We start from the raw sequence: 17,791 nt of genomic DNA on the forward strand, positions 1-17,791 counted from the left end.
CAAGGTAATGAGTTAACAAGGGGGCGTGGTCCAATGAGTGTCCATAGTAACTAACAAGAAGAGCAGCAACATGAGGTGAACACACAATGGAGACACAGAGAACAAAGGCAGGGATCGTGACAATAGTAAACCCAAATGACATCATGTTTTAAGAGATGAGTAAACCAGAGTTTAAAAAAATACAATATTTATTATTGCAAAAAGTATTCAAGACATTGTTAAAAACATTGTTGTAAAAAAGGCTATTGTTATCTGTACAGTTTTAATAAGATTTGGCATATTAGCACTGTCAAGATCTTTTTCTGTAACGGATCTCTAGATCTCCCGCAGGTTGAAGAATGCCGAAGCCATATCGACTGGGGTCTACCAATGGCAGCGTTGCATTCTTGTCACATAGCTCCAGATCAAATTGAGTCAAGATTGTGAACACAAGCCTAAAGGGATTAGAAAATGATTCCAAATGTCATTATAGTTGCTAACAGAGAGAAGCATAAAAAATGCAAAAGTTTATGGATGTATTTAGAGCAGGTGTTGATAAGGACTAAAGGTGCAGTCGCATTAATACGTTCAAAAAAGATCCATTCATCATTGTCAATAGTCTGTTAATGTATGAAGTTAACATACGGCACTTTCAAACTAAGCAGCTTTCTGTTGGTCAACGTGGCGAATCCAAGTAACCAACTTAAACACGAGCAAACTTTTTCGGCATCATACAAAAATCCCAATCATGTGGATTTCTATTGAAATAATTGGATTTTGCCCGCAAAATTTTGCGTAGCAACAGTAAATGTGACCGCACCTAAAAGAGGACCTTTTATGACATCATCCAAAGTCTTGATTTTGTTTTTGGAGTCTACTAGATTAGGTTTTCAGGCTTGAATGTTCAAAAAAACACATTATTTTTTCACATATTTTACATTGTTGCAGCACCTCTCTTCCCAGTCTGTCAGTAACGCTCTGTTTAGCTCCTGTCTCTCCTTCCGATAAGTGCACTGTGCTCTGATTGGTCGGTTAGACCATTGTGTTGTGATTGGTAAAACTCATCAAGTGTGTTTCGTAAATGTCACGCACCTTACCATAACAGCGAGTTTCATCTCACTGCTAACTCAACTTAATCAGGGCTGCGTTTCCTGAAAGCATCGTAAGTCTACGTTGATCGTAGAACAATTGCCACCAATGGTCTCTACAATCAATTTAGGCTTAGCCCAGGACCCGTCCCCTTTGTTTTCCATATGCCTTGGGTAGGAATTATTTAAATGAGGAATAATGAGATATGTACGTTTCCGGAAGAAAACTAAAGGCTACAATCAAAGCACTTCAGGGAGTTCCCAAACAGTGCTTGCGAATATAGAGAATAACTTCTTTTGGAGTAGACTTTGTACTTTGTAACTTTTGACCTTTTTCATGCTCAAACAGAAACATTACACACTAAAGAAAGTTTCCTCTTTATTGTTGTATTGAATGCTATTATACTCACTCTTTAATTGCACTAACTGCAAAATGGCGTCCTGGACACAGGTTGCCTTTGGTCCCCCAGGGCACGGAAGGATATTTCATCCTCGTCCCTTCCTTAAAGAAGACCTTTCTCTCTGATCCATCTTCATTAAGGAAGCGGTCAAACTGGAACATCTGTTGCATTACAAGAAGACAAGCAGAATTAAAATTTTAATTATTGTGTCTTTGAGTGTAAAATGAATACATCATAATGATATTTGTAGCACCTGACAACAACATTAGATTGTCTTGATGAAACATTATAAAGCAAGAAACTGCGCTCATGTGATATGTTTGTGATACACGTCCAATGTTTGCTTGCAGGAACAGCATCTCGCTGTGCTGTTAATCAATTTACTATTAATCAGTATGCTTGACATGGAAGCTTGGATCAGATCTTTAGTGCACAGTGCCAATACACAGCACTACGGTATGCAAAGTCAGCAATTTGGCCTACAAAGTGGTGTGAGTGTCTGTTTCGCACAGATAGTGGGATCAGCAGCAGTGACTATAAACTGTGGACCCCTTCCCCCTATTTGTCTTTGTGCCAATGACAGCACTTGAATGGCTAATCCCAGATATCTCACTAGATTAGCCCTTTGACCTGTGCAGAATGTAATCCAAGCTTGATCATAATGGTGGACGTCAATAAAGTTCAAGATAAATAGGTTTAGGTTATATCAATAAGTGAGGTGTGTTAATAAAGCAATGTACTAGCAATGTATTATCTGTAAAAAAGAAAATCTTAGCATTGCATAGCAACATTAAAAACATTTTAAACTTTTTTTGAAAAAATATAATTATATATATAATTGTATATATATATACACACACACACACACACACACATTTTTTTTTCATGTTTTTGTTGCTATGTGATTGCTAAGGTGTTCGAGTTGTTTTTATCATGTTCCTGTGTACAGTAGTTGGTGATTTATACGGCATTGCTATTTGGTTGCTAGGGTATTCTGGCTTGCTCTGGTTCAAAAGAGCCAACCACTAAGTCTCTATTGTATTCTAGATGTGGCATGGTACCTTTAATGTGAGTCTATGAAAATGTTTAGGCTGTTAATAGAGCAGTGTAAGCTCTTGAGTCTATTTCAATTGCACCTATTTTTTATAAAGTGAAAATCAATACAAATTTGAAATTTAGTACAAATTTCGCACAGTTTCTTCAGGTAATAAAATGATTTCTCCCGCAAGTGAATCTCATCTCTCTGCTTGGTTGAGTTTAGGATGGAAGTGGAATCTGAAAGTGCACCTCTGGCTGTTGGTGGATCTGCGGGTCCATTTGAGGGCTGATGAAGGGGAAAACGCACAGGCGATCGCCCCGTCGGAGTTGGTATGCTTGACCATTGCTTAAATGAATCTTCTTATCTTGCACCACTTCTCTAGTGATGAGAGCAGCTGCAGTTAGACGCAGCGTCTCCCTAAGAACACTATCTGTAAAAACAAGTGACATTTCAAAAATTTGGTTTAAATTTGAAATGGAATGGAATGGTTTTGTAACTCCTGTCCTGAAATATATAAGAGTACATGAACACTCACACACACACATATATATATATATATATGGTAACACTTTATTTTAAGGTGACGTGGTTACATGTTACTACATGTACTTACTAAAGTAATAACATTAAATTATGCATAACTACAAGTAACTAACCCTAAACCAAACCCTGACCCTAACCGTAACTGTACAGTAAGTACATGTAGTTAATTAATATTACTCCGTACCTATTTGGTTTATTTAATTAATCACATTTAATCGCATCTAACATAAACGTTTGTAAATATATAATGTGTATATATACATATAAGTCCTTCCAGCATTAAGCGGGACTTTTTCTGATTTTTGTGGCCTAAAATGGCTGAATTTACCGCTGCTTTTCTCAACATTTGTGGCTATATTTACAGCATTTCTTGTTGTTTTATAGTGAAAAGACAATTTTCTTTTAACATCGTTATTACATTTCTGACCTCGAAAACCATTGCAGGGCTACAGACTCAAATTTGAGGGCAGTAGCACTGGTGCCATTAAGTTCTAAGGTGGCACCTGCCCCTGATTTGGCAGCACTGTGAGGCCTGACAGAAAGGCACTGAGCTTGAGTTGAGATGAAGAGAATATTAACTTTTGTTTTATTTTTATATTTAACAAATATTGAAAATATATACTAGGATGTGGAAATGGCTAATAAGCCAATAAGTGCTCCTCTGCAGCATCTACTACAGTGGTTTTTATTTCTAAATAAGTGTTTGCTTTCCTACATCGTGAAACTTTTAATTTTACAAATGGGGACAAACAATTGGGCAATATTTTAAACGATGAAGTGCTGGGAAAAAGTTGTGAGAAGCACTTAAAAGCACTCGAAAACAGACCACAAGTTATTTCTGTTAAACCACAGATATCAGGTCAGATAAGTTTCCATGTCGGCACTATTTGATATGACATGACTTAACAGAGAATTCTGTTAATCAAGATTTCACAGAAATGTTATTAATTCTGTTGTGAATTCAAGCACTTTTTCCCAGCACTGTGTAATAATGGTGTCATGTGATCCAGATCACATGGATTAAATTATATTATAAATTATCTTGCTGATGTGACCTACCAAACACTGGAGTGTTTTTCTGTCTCTCTTCTGGACGGAGGTGCTTTCCACCTTGGATTTCCTCTCTCACAGCCCTTAGAGCTTCAGGGTTGGTGAGTAAGTAGCCCAGTACCCAGAATGCAGCAGGGCCTGCATTTCCCTGAGGACATAAACATACCTTAAATTACTTTCAAACCAACCACTAAAAAGGTTCTGACACTGAATATTTTTTACATCAAATGTCTGGCTTTACTCTTTAAATCTAGAGTAAGCTTATTTAAGAACAAGATAGAAAACCAAGAAAACAAGATAGAGTGATCTGACACAAGATTTATGACATTTCATATAAATATACAGCAGGGTCTAACCTACAGCATATTGCTTCTTCATAAGTGGTTTTATATCAACACTGCTGTCAGTGTGTGCGGAGTAGTGCAGTTAAACCTGTCATACAACAATTGCTGTGGGTTCAGGGGGACTCCTAACTGACAGTCAAGGTCAATGAGGGATGAAGACTGAAACAGACTGTTAGGTGAAATTGTGCTTTGTCAGGTTTATTGACAGACACTCAAAGAAATGCTTTCTATGTGAGGACATTTCCGTGTGGTTCATTTTACTTGAGAACAACCTGTTAAACAATGCAATACATTTACATTTTGAAATTGCATTGCTTGTTGGTTTTATAAGAGTATCACATGCTGTGGCAAGCTATGACAACACATTATGCATGGTAATTCCTGTATAGGTTTATGTGTTTTAGCTTGGGATTAGGTATTATAGATGAAGAATGTATATATGAAGAAAACTACATTACCATTCAAAAGTTTGGGCTCAGTAGGATTTTTAAATGTTTTTATAAGAAGTCTCTTATGCTCACAAAGGCTGCATTTATTTGATCAAAAATACAGTAATATTGTGAAATATTACTAGGTTTTCTATTTGAATATGTTTTAAATTATTATTTATTCCTGTAATGCCAAAGCAGTTATCAGTGTCACATGATCCTTCACAAATCATTCTAATATGCTGATTTGATGCTCTAGAAACATTTCTTATTATTATCAGTGTTGAAAACAGTTGTGGCGCTTAATATTTTTGTGGAAACTGTTGTACTTGTTTTCAGGATTGTTTGTTGAATAGGACATTTATTAGAAATGTATTAGCATTTATTTGAAATGTGTTTTTGATTGGTAACACAGCAAGTCTTTACTGCCCTAGTACATTTGCTAGGGCATTGTTAGGTGGTTTCTAGGGTGTTGTTGGGAAGTTTCTATGATAAAGGCCCATTTCATACCAAGGATGATGAGTTAAATGATAAAGTCCACAACTATAACGATAACAGAGAAACAGTATTGTTGGAATCACTTTCACAACAATTTTTCAATTTTCAATTTTTTCCTGCTCAAGCATTTAAAGCAGCAGACAACAAAACTGCAGCACATGCTTGTGATAAACAACAATATTGTTTGTTGATGTGGATGCTAATATTCGTTATGGTTCTTGGTGTGAAAGTGCCTTAAGTCTATATGATATTCTATTTGATAGATTTAGCTCTCACTTCCTTCGTTGGGGAAAATTTTAAGCCTAATTGCTTCGAAAAGTAATAGCACACTTCTCCTCAACAAGCCATATTATTTATTTGCAGTATCATTCATGTGCAAAACACAAACTGGGGATGGGTTCTGTGCTAAAGCTTAATACTCATGGTTAGGAGTTTGTTCAAATCCCTAACCCTAAATATGAGCTATAAAGCACCACACATTATACAGTCAAACTATTTCTCTTTAGTTATACTGCTCTCATGTGGTTAAATTTGAGTACTGCCACATGATGTCCTGATGCGTATACAATGTAAATCTATACTCAGTGTTTCATAGGAAGTTATATATAATCCTTTAACTGTGCCTCAAGGTGCATATTTAGAAATTTTACATTGTCAAGCTTGATTCACATTTCTCTAACGTACATAATAATTCAGTCAAATTTATTGTAGATACTAGGGAAGCATGAATACCCTTTGCATAATTCCCTTCAGTTACAAAGGAATCATTCAGTACATGCTGTTTGGCCTCAGGATATGCGGTCTCAGGTGTGCTTTGGGCAGCTTGTCAAGTTTTGTGTTCATGGAAGTGTCAGGAGCTCGAGTGAAATCACACACTCTCGCATTCCAGAGGAGACATTCTCTTTTGTTTACAGTAAGATCAGAATGAGTGCAAAACAGCCTATCCCTATGGCAACCTCAAGGTATTTACTGTGTCACCATTATGTAGTTTTGAGTGATTAAGCATGCTGTCAGACAAAAAGAATTCTAAAAGGAATAGCTCACCCTAATGTTCATGACGATGAACAACTACTTTACCTAATAGTACATGTTATTCTAAGCCTGGCTGTATTAATTTTTCCGTTTTCTAAGTGAAATACAAAAGGAGATTTTCCATGCAAGAAAGTGTTACTTCCACAAAAGTATATTAAGTAGCTCAATTGTGCAACAACATTGTACAACACTGATAATAATAATAAATGTTTCTTAAGCAGTAAATCAGCATATTATAATGATTTCTAAGGGATCATGTGACACTGAAGACTGGAATAATGATGCTGAAAATTCAGCTTTGTTATCATGAGAATAAATTACATTTTAAAATAATTTAAAATAGAAAGTTATATTAAATATATTTTAAATTATTACTGTTTTTGCTGTATTTTTAATCAAATAAATGCAACCTTAGTGAGCATAAGAGACTTCTTTCAAAAACATCTTAACTCTTGAATATAGCTGCATTCACATCACCTCGTATTTACCGGAATCTTGAAATGACAACACGTGACGTTATATTCGGAGCTGTTCACGTCCTTTTGGTCCTTGGAATGGGAATTATGCGTTTCCATGGCACCACTATCAACACCTAATAAATCAATCTACAGCGGTCAGGTGGTACAGCGGCCACGTGGTACATCTGGGAGCTTTCAGAAAACTCCCAGCTTACAAGCTGTAATTACGAGCTCTATGAGGACGTGAACGCTTTTTACAAGCTAGAATCTTGTAACTACAGGAATTACGAGGCCGCGTGAACGCACCTTAATAGTGTATGTTTACAGAACATCTTCTTGTAACTATTTTGCATTGCATTGGATTTATATTCCAGTATGTTTTGTGAAGGGCCAACTAAGTGAGAGACAGGGAGAAACTCACCTGTGTGACCCATAGCTGGAGCAGCATTGCTTTCCTCTGAGTCTCAGAATCAAGGCCTTCATCCTGAAGTTGCTGTACATAGTTTCCCACCCATGACTGGTATTCTGGTTTTCTATCTAAACATGACACAGTCAGCCATTTCCACAGTTTTTCCCGTGCTGAATTTGCAATCTTTTTCTCCTCTAATGTATACACACACACACACACACACACACACACACACACACACACACACACACACACACACACACACACACACACACACACACACACACACACACAAACAAAAAAAACAGGTTAGCTATATAAATAACATCTAATGAAAATTAATTTACAATGAAAAAATATTGGAAGAATGAAAATCTGTTTTTCTAACAGTTTCTTTCAAATGAACATTACCTTTGTTTACAGTAGTTCGAGCCAGTTTAGGCAAAAGCTTGTCAAACCGGCGAAACTCCTCATAAACTTCTGTTAGCGCCGCACTATTGTTCTTTGCGCCGAACACTGTGAGATAACCAGTCCTGGAGGGGAAAAGAGAGACAGGAAATGAGAGGTATGAGGATGTACAGCATAAAAATCAAAACTAGAAAGCTAATTAAGTGGGCCTGAATCATTTTGCACTAAATCTGGTTTTTCCAGACTGTTAAAATCTGTTAAAACAACGTTCAAGTCTTTTATTTGTCACTATTGTCGCAAAATACAATGTTTTACTGCATGACCTAAAGGCATACATGAGATAATTGAGCTGCACCTTGTTGAGGCATGACAACTGGTCCTATCTGTACAATGGTAGGTGATAATTATTGTGCCAGCTTTTGGGTGGGACAGGTTCTGCTTGTTGATGGGTACAGAATGAATGCCAAATCGAGTATTTAGCTAAGCAGGGAACGTCATTTTACCATAAACAAGATGTTCCAGGATCAACCAAGACGTTCAATATTCTTTTGTCTATGTCAAGTTTAGTTTATGTCAAGTTTAGGCTTACAATAGGGTTAGGTGCTTCTACATCAATGTTATTTCCCTCTGATTTTAGGGATAAGTTATGGGTAGGGTTAGGTTTAGGGATAGGGCTACATTTTTGGACAGGAATGTTGTTCCAGCATTAACAAAATATGTTGATCCAGGAACATGTCTTACTGGCCAAAATCACTGAGACCATAAATGAAATAAAATGAGGTTACAACATTAAGCACTTGCTCTAATAATGACCATAAATTATAATATGGTTATCAGGACCATTGAGATTTACTAAAAATTTTATCATCAAGTTAGTTTTATAGTGCATTTTCAACATGCTTCCTGCTGAATTCAGCTCTCTAAATGTGACAGAAATGGTCCCAGCACTGAAACTCTATTTGCAGCTGTGGTTTTGCTATATGTACAGTGTGAATGCTGTAACCTGCTGATAATATCACATTGCTGTTTCTGCTTATGGTAAGAAACATGACACAGAACGTTTTGCTGATAAAAACACGTGAAGAAAGTCAATGGAATCAAAAAAGATTCCATTGATTCTCTTAACTTGAGAGCTACACTTTTTATAACAAGTGTTATGGTTAAAGACATCCGTCTAGTGTGTGTTTACATTATAAAACAATGGAAAAGTAGTGTTGTGTAATGGAAAAACGTTTTCTGTGTGAACGAGCCCATATAGTCTTAAGGGGTTACTAATATGTTGATTTTAGAGGTTGGCATACTTGAAGAGCAAGCTGTAGCAAAAACTGAAGAGTCCATCTTTTTTCCACTCAGATATCTTAAAGCCCATTTCTGAAGAAGTCAGGAGTAAGTGGAGGTTGTTCTGCATTGAGCTGCAAAGTTGGGTCAAAGCTGTCCCCTGAAAATGCCTAATCAAACACACACAAAGACATATATATGGTTCAAATTAATTGACTTTTAAGCTTTTTGATGTTATAAAAAAAATCTATAGTATTTTAAAACATCTTAAAAATATTTCTGTCATTACAACTCTCTGAGTTTTTGGCATGGTAAATCGATATGACAGTGTTAATATGTTTGGTATTGGCGGAATACATCTGCTATGCTGCTGCTGTTGCTGCAGAGCTAGTGCAGAATTTGCTACTGCCAATACATAGACGACAATACATGAATTAGCTGTAACAGATCTATACAGGTTCAGCTGGGGAAGGTGAAGAGTTTCTGAAAGTGCACTGCACTGCTTTACAACAGACACTGACCAAGTATTTGAAAGTTTAGCAGCAAGCTCATTGACTACCGATACAGCTGGAACCAATTAGCTTTGCCATATTAAAACAATGTGCTTCAGTTAAGGACCTATCAGCCTGTGCCTAAAGTTTCATGACAGAACTTGTATTTAAGTTCAAGTTTACTTCAAGAAAGTGAGACTTATTATCAGAAACCTACATCTCTGCTCTTTTCTTCTCAGATTCAGGGTTGTGATTGGGCATATTTAGGCTGAAGATTCTCTTCATTAGGACCTGAGCATAGCCAGTCTGGTCAAGCGAGACCACATCTGACAGGACTTCATCATAGCAGTTTGAGTCCAGCAGAACAGTGACGTATTGTCCAGCTGCACACACCTAGTTCACATTAGATTAGTGTGGTTAGTGCTGAAAAATGTTAATGTTGGCACATGAAATGTCATGAAAGAAAACAAGATTTGTATCTTAAAACATCTCTATTTTTTCATTATTACAGTAATATCTACATAAAGACGTATTAAGAAAACAGCCATCTAAGGATCGGTTATGTTATACACCAAGGTCAATGCATCAAGACTTCTGATTGCAAGAGGCCTCAAGTCAAGTCATCTTTATTTATATAGCGCTTTATATAATAAAGATTGTTTCAAAGCAGCTTTTTAGGGATAAACAGGAAAAGAATGATTCAATGATGCATAGATGCCCAAAATAATTGCATCTAAATTGTTATGTACATATGTGTAAAATACATAGCGTGTAATTTTGTTAATGTAACATTCTTGCAAAAATACAATTTATCACAACTTCTGATATATTATATTTGCAACATAGTGTCTAGTTATTTGAACCTTACATTTCAGAATTAAGATTCTGCAGACCTTTATTGATTCCATTATCAGCCACATGAAAAGTTGCATTTGTTTTTACACTGTATTTGTAAATCTTAGTTTTTTTGGGTGTAATTTCAATTATGTAAAAATAAAGTCAAAGCCAACTAAAAAGACCCTCCATAGATGCCTCATACAACCATAATCCATCATTCATAACATAAAAAAATGAACATCAAAAATGCTAAAACGCGATTAAAATTGTGTAAATGCTAACCTGTATTCCCTGCTATTTGTCAACTTCCCATTAACAAACTTCCCCTTTTGACAGACTGCTTGTTGAGTGCTGTATTCTTTTACTGTACGAAAATATGACCGAACAAGAACTCACTGTAAAAATGTCTCCATGCTTCTGTTTCATCCTGGTCAGGAATTTAGCAGCATCTTTTCCAAACTCAAGCGCGTGACCAAGCCAAGGAATCATTCCTTTGTCAAGAGGAGGTTCATTTCTTCGTCTGCAAAAACGACATGTTTAATTCGTAATTATCTGAGATGTGTATTTTTTAAAGTTTAGTTCTCACTGAAAGTATCGTTCGTCGTCAGACAGGTATGGACTCACCTTGTGCGTCTCGCGTACAGAAAAAGAACAGCGAGTCCCAGCAATAGTAGCGCGGTCCACATCATGACGAGTGTGCATGAACTCCTGCACCGGTTTCCAGAAGTTAAATACTCTCAACTGAAACCAACACTAACATACGTCACATCTCATTACGAAATTCACAACTACGGTCCGGTGGGCGTGTAAGCCTGAATATGACTATTGTCATGAAAGTTTCAGTGGAAACAACAACTTGTTCGTCATGATGATTAGCGATGATTATATTACAAATAAAGCAGATCAAAACCTACTTTAAAGGGATAGCTCACCCAAAAAAATGAAAATTCTGTCATAATTTACTCTCCCTCAAGTTGTTCCAAACCTGTATGAAATTCTGTTCTGCTAGACACAAAGGAAGAATATGGGTTAGCAAACAGCTGATGGCTGTTATATATATATATATATATATATATATATATATATATATATATATATATATATATATATATATATATATATATATATATCCCTTTAGTTGAAACTCATCATAAACACGATGTCATTAGAGTACAAATTATGCAATGACATATGAGTTGTCACCTTTTTAAAGGATTATCTGTTGGGAATTTCCCAGTCTCAGTGATTATCTCACACATTAGTTCCCCCTTTTGGCGCCTTTAATGTCTTTAAAGGGTTAGTTCACCCAAAAATAAAAATTCTGCCATTTATTACTCACCCTCATGCCGTTCCACACCCGTAAAAGCTTCATTAACCTTCTGAACACAAATTAAGATATTTTAGTTGAAATCCGATGGCTCAGTGAGGCCTCCATAGGGAGCAATGACATTTCTCTCTCAAGATCCATTAATGTACTAAAAACTTATTTAAATCGGTTCATGTGAGTACAGTGGTTCAATATTAATATTATAAAGCGACGAGAATATTTTTGGTGCGCCAAAAAAATAAAAAATAAATAACGACTTATTTAGTGATGGCAGATTTCAAAACACTGCTTCAGGATACATCGGCGCACAAATGAATCAGTGTATCGAATCTGCAGTTCGCAGCGCCAAAGTCACGTGATTTCAGCCGTTGGCAGTTTGACACGCAATCTGAATCATGATTCGATACACTGATTCATTTGTGCTCCGAATCTTCCTGAAGCAGTGTTTTGAAATCGGCCATCACTAAATAAGTCGTTATTTTGTTTTTTGGCGCACCAAAAATATTCTCGCCGCTTTATAATATTAATATTGAACCACTGTACTCACATGAACCAATTTAAATATGATTTTAGTAACGTTACCTTTATGGATCTTGAGAGATTAAGTGTCATTGCTCCCTATGCAGGCCTCACTGAGCCATTGGATTTCAGAATTAAGATACAGAATTTTCATTTTTGGGTGAACTAACCCTTTAATATAAAATAAAAGACTTTAGGTGATAGGCTACACAATATTATGTAAATCTATTTTAAAATGGTAAATAATAACATAAAGTACATGTCTTTTGTCAAATGTAAGCTATTCCAAATGCCTCAAACCATTGTTTTCTCAAGGAGACAAAAATGCAGAAGTCACAAAAATATTTTGCAATAATTCATGACAGCAAGTGAATCATCCGAAAATGAGATGTCAAAAAAAGAACACCACGAACTTACAAAATACTCCTCATAATGTTCTCACTAATCATACACTGACAGACACTGTTCCATATTTGATAAATATTTATATAGGTTAGGCTTCTTCATATTCTGGAATCAGTACCGATATATGAAGATATGTAAGAATGGTCAGAGATTCACCTTGTGAATATGGGAAATCTTTTATCATGAATCATGTTAGGTGTATCTTTTATTGCCCAGCCATTTACAGAAATTAAGGGTGTGTGTGCTGTCTTCATGTTCTATCTACATTTCTGATGACGAAGTGTATATTGTAGATATTGTGCTTGCTAAATGACAGGTGGGGCAGTTAAACAAACTTGATTTATTTTAAATGTAAGGATGGATCTGATATACTCTATTTTTCTTTATGGGTGTCTAGGTTTAGTAATGGGCTATACGAGTAACAATAACAGTTAAGATAATTAACAATAAAATTATAAAAAACAATAAATATAAAACAACAAAAAACAATAAATATTACACATATATATATATATATATATATATATATATATATATATATATATATATATATATATATATATATATATATATATATATATATTAATAAAACAAATAATCAATAAATATAAATAAAAATTGGAGAGTAAATAATCAAAATTTCAATTTTAAATCTAAGACAAATATATGCTTGTCGATTCCTGACTGTCTATAACACAGCTCACTGTTTGTGAAATATAGGAAGAAAATTATAAATATTGAATTGGGTTTTATATGAATGTAACTTAAAAGGGAACTGTCTTCAGAAAAGTTTTGATCTCCCTATATCCTAATTTATAAGTGCATTTATAAATGCATATATCGCTGCTGTTCCACAAGCGCCACCTACTGTTAGACAGTAAATTTGCATTTTCATTCAGTCAGTCTCATAGGTCCGTCTGCTATTTTTTTTTTGTGCAGGTGTCTTATATAGCATAATTTCACAATATAAAGTCAGAACATGCTGTTTTTGCTGTAAATCTTGAAATTATACAATCACAATAAATTAAATAAAAAAAGCAACTGATGAAAAAACAAATGCTCAAAATGCAGTGGTGCCTGTATATTAAATGGCTACACATACGTTTTGTTTAACAAATTAAAAATCTTAAAAAAAAAAAATCTTAAAATTTGCTCCAAAAAAATGCAATTGGCCATAAAAAAAAACTATCAATATCGGTGCATCACTAAAAAAAAACATTAAATCAAACATTATTTTAAATAAAATCTTTTGGCAGTAAAAACAAATGCTTTTTTCAAAGAGTAGTGTTTTTTTTTTCCTTGCAAATTAATGTGTAGTTTGTATGGTTAATATTAGGCTAATGTAACTGTCAGCTTACTAAATTTCACAAAAATTCGGCCCGCACATGGTTACATTTTTTCCCATCCGGCCATCAACCTAACATGAGTTTGACACCCCTGCCCTGGTATAACCTACATCTTGGCTAAAGCAAGAGGCTGAATTCTTTGCCTAGAGTATTTGTAACAAAGCTTATTGTCAGTGAAATCAAAAGCTTTTACGAAAGGATTATGCCGATTTAATTTCTAAGCATTTAGAATGGCTAACTACAGTCAGTTGATGAGCTGTGCAAACATTGCTGCATGAAACAGGCCATAAGGGGGCGACTGAGTCCCACTGATACTGAGCTTCTTTTATATTCTAATGTTCTGCTGTGCCAGTTCACAGAATTTTACAAATGATAAATTGCTGATTTGATTGCAATGCAGTTTTTGCTGTTATGGCATGTAGTCTTTATTTCTGTACCATTTAAAAAGGTGTTTTGTTTAAAATAATTATTGTGCTAATAACATAACAGGAAGAAAGAATTAACTTTGTGTTCATTTTTCAATACGCCTACCTATTAGCCTACATTGAAAAGTTATTGAAGAATGTGAGATTAACTCTTTCCCTGACAGCATTAAATTTTTTAAAAGTTGCCAGCCACTGCCAGCATTTTTGATCATTTTCACAAAATTTCATTGCCCCGAGAATATTTTGTTGTATGAATATCTGAAAATGCAATGCTGTATATCAAAAAAATAAGAATGGAGCTTCTACTTTAAAATAAATAAATGCATAAAATGTTATTCTACATACATTATTTTTTTAATCAACACTGGAATATGGGTAAGTTTCATTAAAAAGAGCAAAATTTTGAACAAAAATCTGAGAAAATCGCGTTTTTTTTTTTTTTTTTTTTCAAAGATTACAACGTTCATAAGCAATGCCTTTACCGCTTGTTATTGTTGCTTTTAGCAAGAGGAGAGGTGTGCTATGACTTTTATAAGCGATCGGGTGTACGATGTTCGTCCGGCGGGCGAAAAAGTAGCGAAAAAAATCCCATAGACTTAACATTGGAACGAACTTTGACAAGTCATAACTCTGGATCACAATGTCATAGAGACAAGGGGGTGGTCTCATTTTACTCAGGCAACCAATCAGTCTCTCAGGATAACTTTGAAGATATCAAGCCACGCCCTAGCAACCATATAGAGCACCTTAGTAACAAGCTTCATAGACTTCCATTGAAAAAGATCAAATGAATATCTTTGGATAGAAGTGTCGTACAAACAAGAGGGTGGGCTCATTTGACTCGAGGCAGCAAACCGCCAATCACAAATCACCTTAAAGACATCATAACCACGCCTTAGCAACCATTTAGAGCACCCTAGCAACCCAAAGCATAGGCAGATATCTTCAAATCTGAATATCATAGAGGCATGGGGGTTGGTTTATATCATTCATACTGGCAAGCAGCCTTTGGTTTATCATTACTGGCAGCTGCCAAGCCACTCCCTAGCAACCAAACAGAGTACCCTAGCAACCGTTTTGCAAGATCTATATCTCTGCATCAGAACATCATAAAGAAATGGGGGTTGGTTTATATTGTCAAGCAGCCTTTGGAGTATCATCATTGGTAGCTGCCAAGCCACTCCTTAGCAACCAAACAGAGTACCCTAGCAACCGTTTAGCAAGATCTATATCTCTGCATCAGAGCATCATAGAGACATGGCGGTTGGCTATTTTGACTCATGCTAGCAAACTGGACTTCCAACATGTTACACATGCTAGCAGTGAATAGCTACATGCTAATAGTGATTAGCTTAGGGTTTAAACATGACACAAACTAGTAAAAATGTGTTAGCATCATGCTGGTAACAGGCTTTTGACCTTTTACAGTCTATGCTTTTGACCCGGAGATTCTCTACTCTTTCAGAAGTTGTGTAATCGCGCCCCCTACCGTATAACAGTGAAAGCAGGAAAATTCCTTCAATGGCGGAGAAAATGTTTAAAGGGTTAGTTCACCCACAAATGAAAATTCTGTCATTTATTACTTACCCTCATGCCGTTTCACACCCGTAAGACCTTGGTTAATCTTCGGAACACAAATTAAGATATTTTAGTTGAAATCCGATGCTCTGTGAGGCCTTCATATTCCTTCAGTAATGACATTTCCTCTCTCAAGATCCATTAAGGTACTAAAAACATATTTAAATCAGTTCATGTGAGCACAGTGGTTCAATATTAATATTATAAAGCGACGAGAATATTTTTGGTGCGCCAAAAAACATCTATCTATCTATCTATCTATCTATCTATCTATCTATCTATCTATCTATCTATCTATCTATCTATCTATCTATCTATCTATCTATCTATCTATCTATCTATCTATCTATCTTTATGGAATTTATCTATAACCATTCATCAAATTCTAACCTAACGGAGTGATACTAAAAAAGAAATCGTCTATGTTAAATATTGAAACCGCCAGTAGGTGGCAGCGATTCGATGTTTTAATGAGTGAGCTACTTAAATCGTTCATTCAAGCCAATTCGTTCAAAAGTCAGATTAATTAAGGAAGAAAACAAACACCGATGTGAATACTTTTGTCAATGATAAGACACTATTGAAAAAGACGGCTGTTTTGGTAACTGGTTACAGTTTCACTGATAGTTATGGCTAAATTGCAATGGATTAGCTAGCTAAAATATATGTGGAGTGTACCTAGCTATTACAATGTTTTCATACCTCCTTCTCAGTACATGCTTTATTCTTTTTAACGTCCCTCTTTGAACAGAAGTTTAATATAGTCTGCTGGGCAGCGGTTCTCTTCATTTTTTGGTGCTACCCGTGCTCTCCATTCAAACATTAGGGCTCCACTCGCGTTGTTTTGGTGAAAGTGCGACGCGCATTGGTTGGGCGTTATCAATCGGTTCAATGGAAGGGGGGTCCATTGATTGACTAATCTATTATGACAAACTCATATTCGATAAGAAAAAAAAATTATTGTTACAAAATAAATGAATTATACATATGTTAGTATAGATCTACTGTGATTTTCATGTTGAAATTTTGGGGGGGGGGGGGGGGGTTGTAACTGATGGATTTGAATATTGCGGGGTTACCTCTAAATCTCTTGTTTTTTTTTTTTTATTTACCGTGAGTAATGTTTGTACCACACCATGCATCAAAGACAACACAATTTTGTCAAGTGGCTAACACAGCTTAATCAGAAAGAGCTTTATTTGTTGCAACAGTAATACAGCATTCTTTTTTCCACCATGCAATATATTTTAGAATGAATTAGCCTACTTGCCATTTAGCAACATAAGTCAATTAAGCAATTTCATACGTAACTCTAACAAAGTTCATGTTCAGGGAAGAAAGATAAAACATAACTTTAATCGTAAAGTAAACAAACTACAAAAAGAAACTAGCAGCAGCGGCTGACTGCGGCATATAATAAAAACATCAATGTAAAATGTCCCAGGCTCTCGGCCCCGCCCTGATTCGTACCACAGTAACATTAATAAAACTTGAATACATTAGCTCACCCGTGAACAAGATTTCCCGTCCGATTGCTTTCCATCGTCTGTTGAGATGAAGATGACAACTCACATGATTCCACGCTCATTCATGGTGTCATCAAGCTAAGTGACCTCTAGTGGTAAAACTTACATACTGTGCCTTTAAAGAGTCATTTCATATGACAAATTAAACATATTTCCATATTGACACCCCAAGCCTTAAAAGCAAAGCAGGCAGTAATGAAACAAATAAATCCTTATTAAAATATCTAAGTTCAAATATCTAATCAGGCTAGACCATTATATGTATTCCCATGAATTCGTGCTCAAGTTATGGAAGTCTTGATGGGATATTGCTCAATATTTCACACTTAATTCTGTGCCTTTTTTCAGCTTGCCTACCAGACAAGTCTGATAAGATTTGTAA

General features: G+C 35.5%; 1 protein-coding gene across 1 annotated transcript; it reads right to left on the reverse strand.

Moving 5' to 3' along the window:
* Window positions 1-212: 212 nt before the first annotated feature.
* ptgis (prostaglandin I2 (prostacyclin) synthase) lies at window positions 213-11,041 on the reverse strand. Its single transcript, XM_067374410.1, has 10 exons — window positions 10,908-11,041; window positions 10,680-10,803; window positions 9,664-9,839; window positions 8,979-9,125; window positions 7,681-7,802; window positions 7,282-7,463; window positions 4,110-4,248; window positions 2,756-2,937; window positions 1,478-1,629; window positions 213-434 (listed from the first exon to the last, which is right to left on the reverse strand). The coding sequence occupies exons 1-10, from the start codon at window positions 10,970-10,972 to the stop codon at window positions 290-292; spliced, it is 1,434 nt and encodes a 477-aa protein (XP_067230511.1). The 5' UTR covers window positions 10,973-11,041; the 3' UTR covers window positions 213-289.
* Window positions 11,042-17,791: the final 6,750 nt, after the last annotated feature.

This window comes from Chanodichthys erythropterus, chromosome 21 (genome assembly GCF_024489055.1).
Source record: "Chanodichthys erythropterus isolate Z2021 chromosome 21, ASM2448905v1, whole genome shotgun sequence".
Classification (NCBI taxonomy): Eukaryota; Metazoa; Chordata; class Actinopteri; order Cypriniformes; family Xenocyprididae; genus Chanodichthys; species Chanodichthys erythropterus.

Coding starts and splice junctions, on each gene's coding strand:
- ptgis (XM_067374410.1), bottom strand. CDS start 10,972: ATGATGTGGACCGCGCTACTATTGCTGGGACTCGCTGTTCTTTTTCTG. Junction 4,249..7,281: donor TCCAGCTATGGGTCACACAG/GTGAGTTTCTCC, acceptor TTATGTCCTCAG/GGAAATGCAGGCCCTGCTGC. Junction 1,630..2,755: donor AGATCCACCAACAGCCAGAG/GTGCACTTTCAG, acceptor GTAATGCAACAG/ATGTTCCAGTTTGACCGCTT.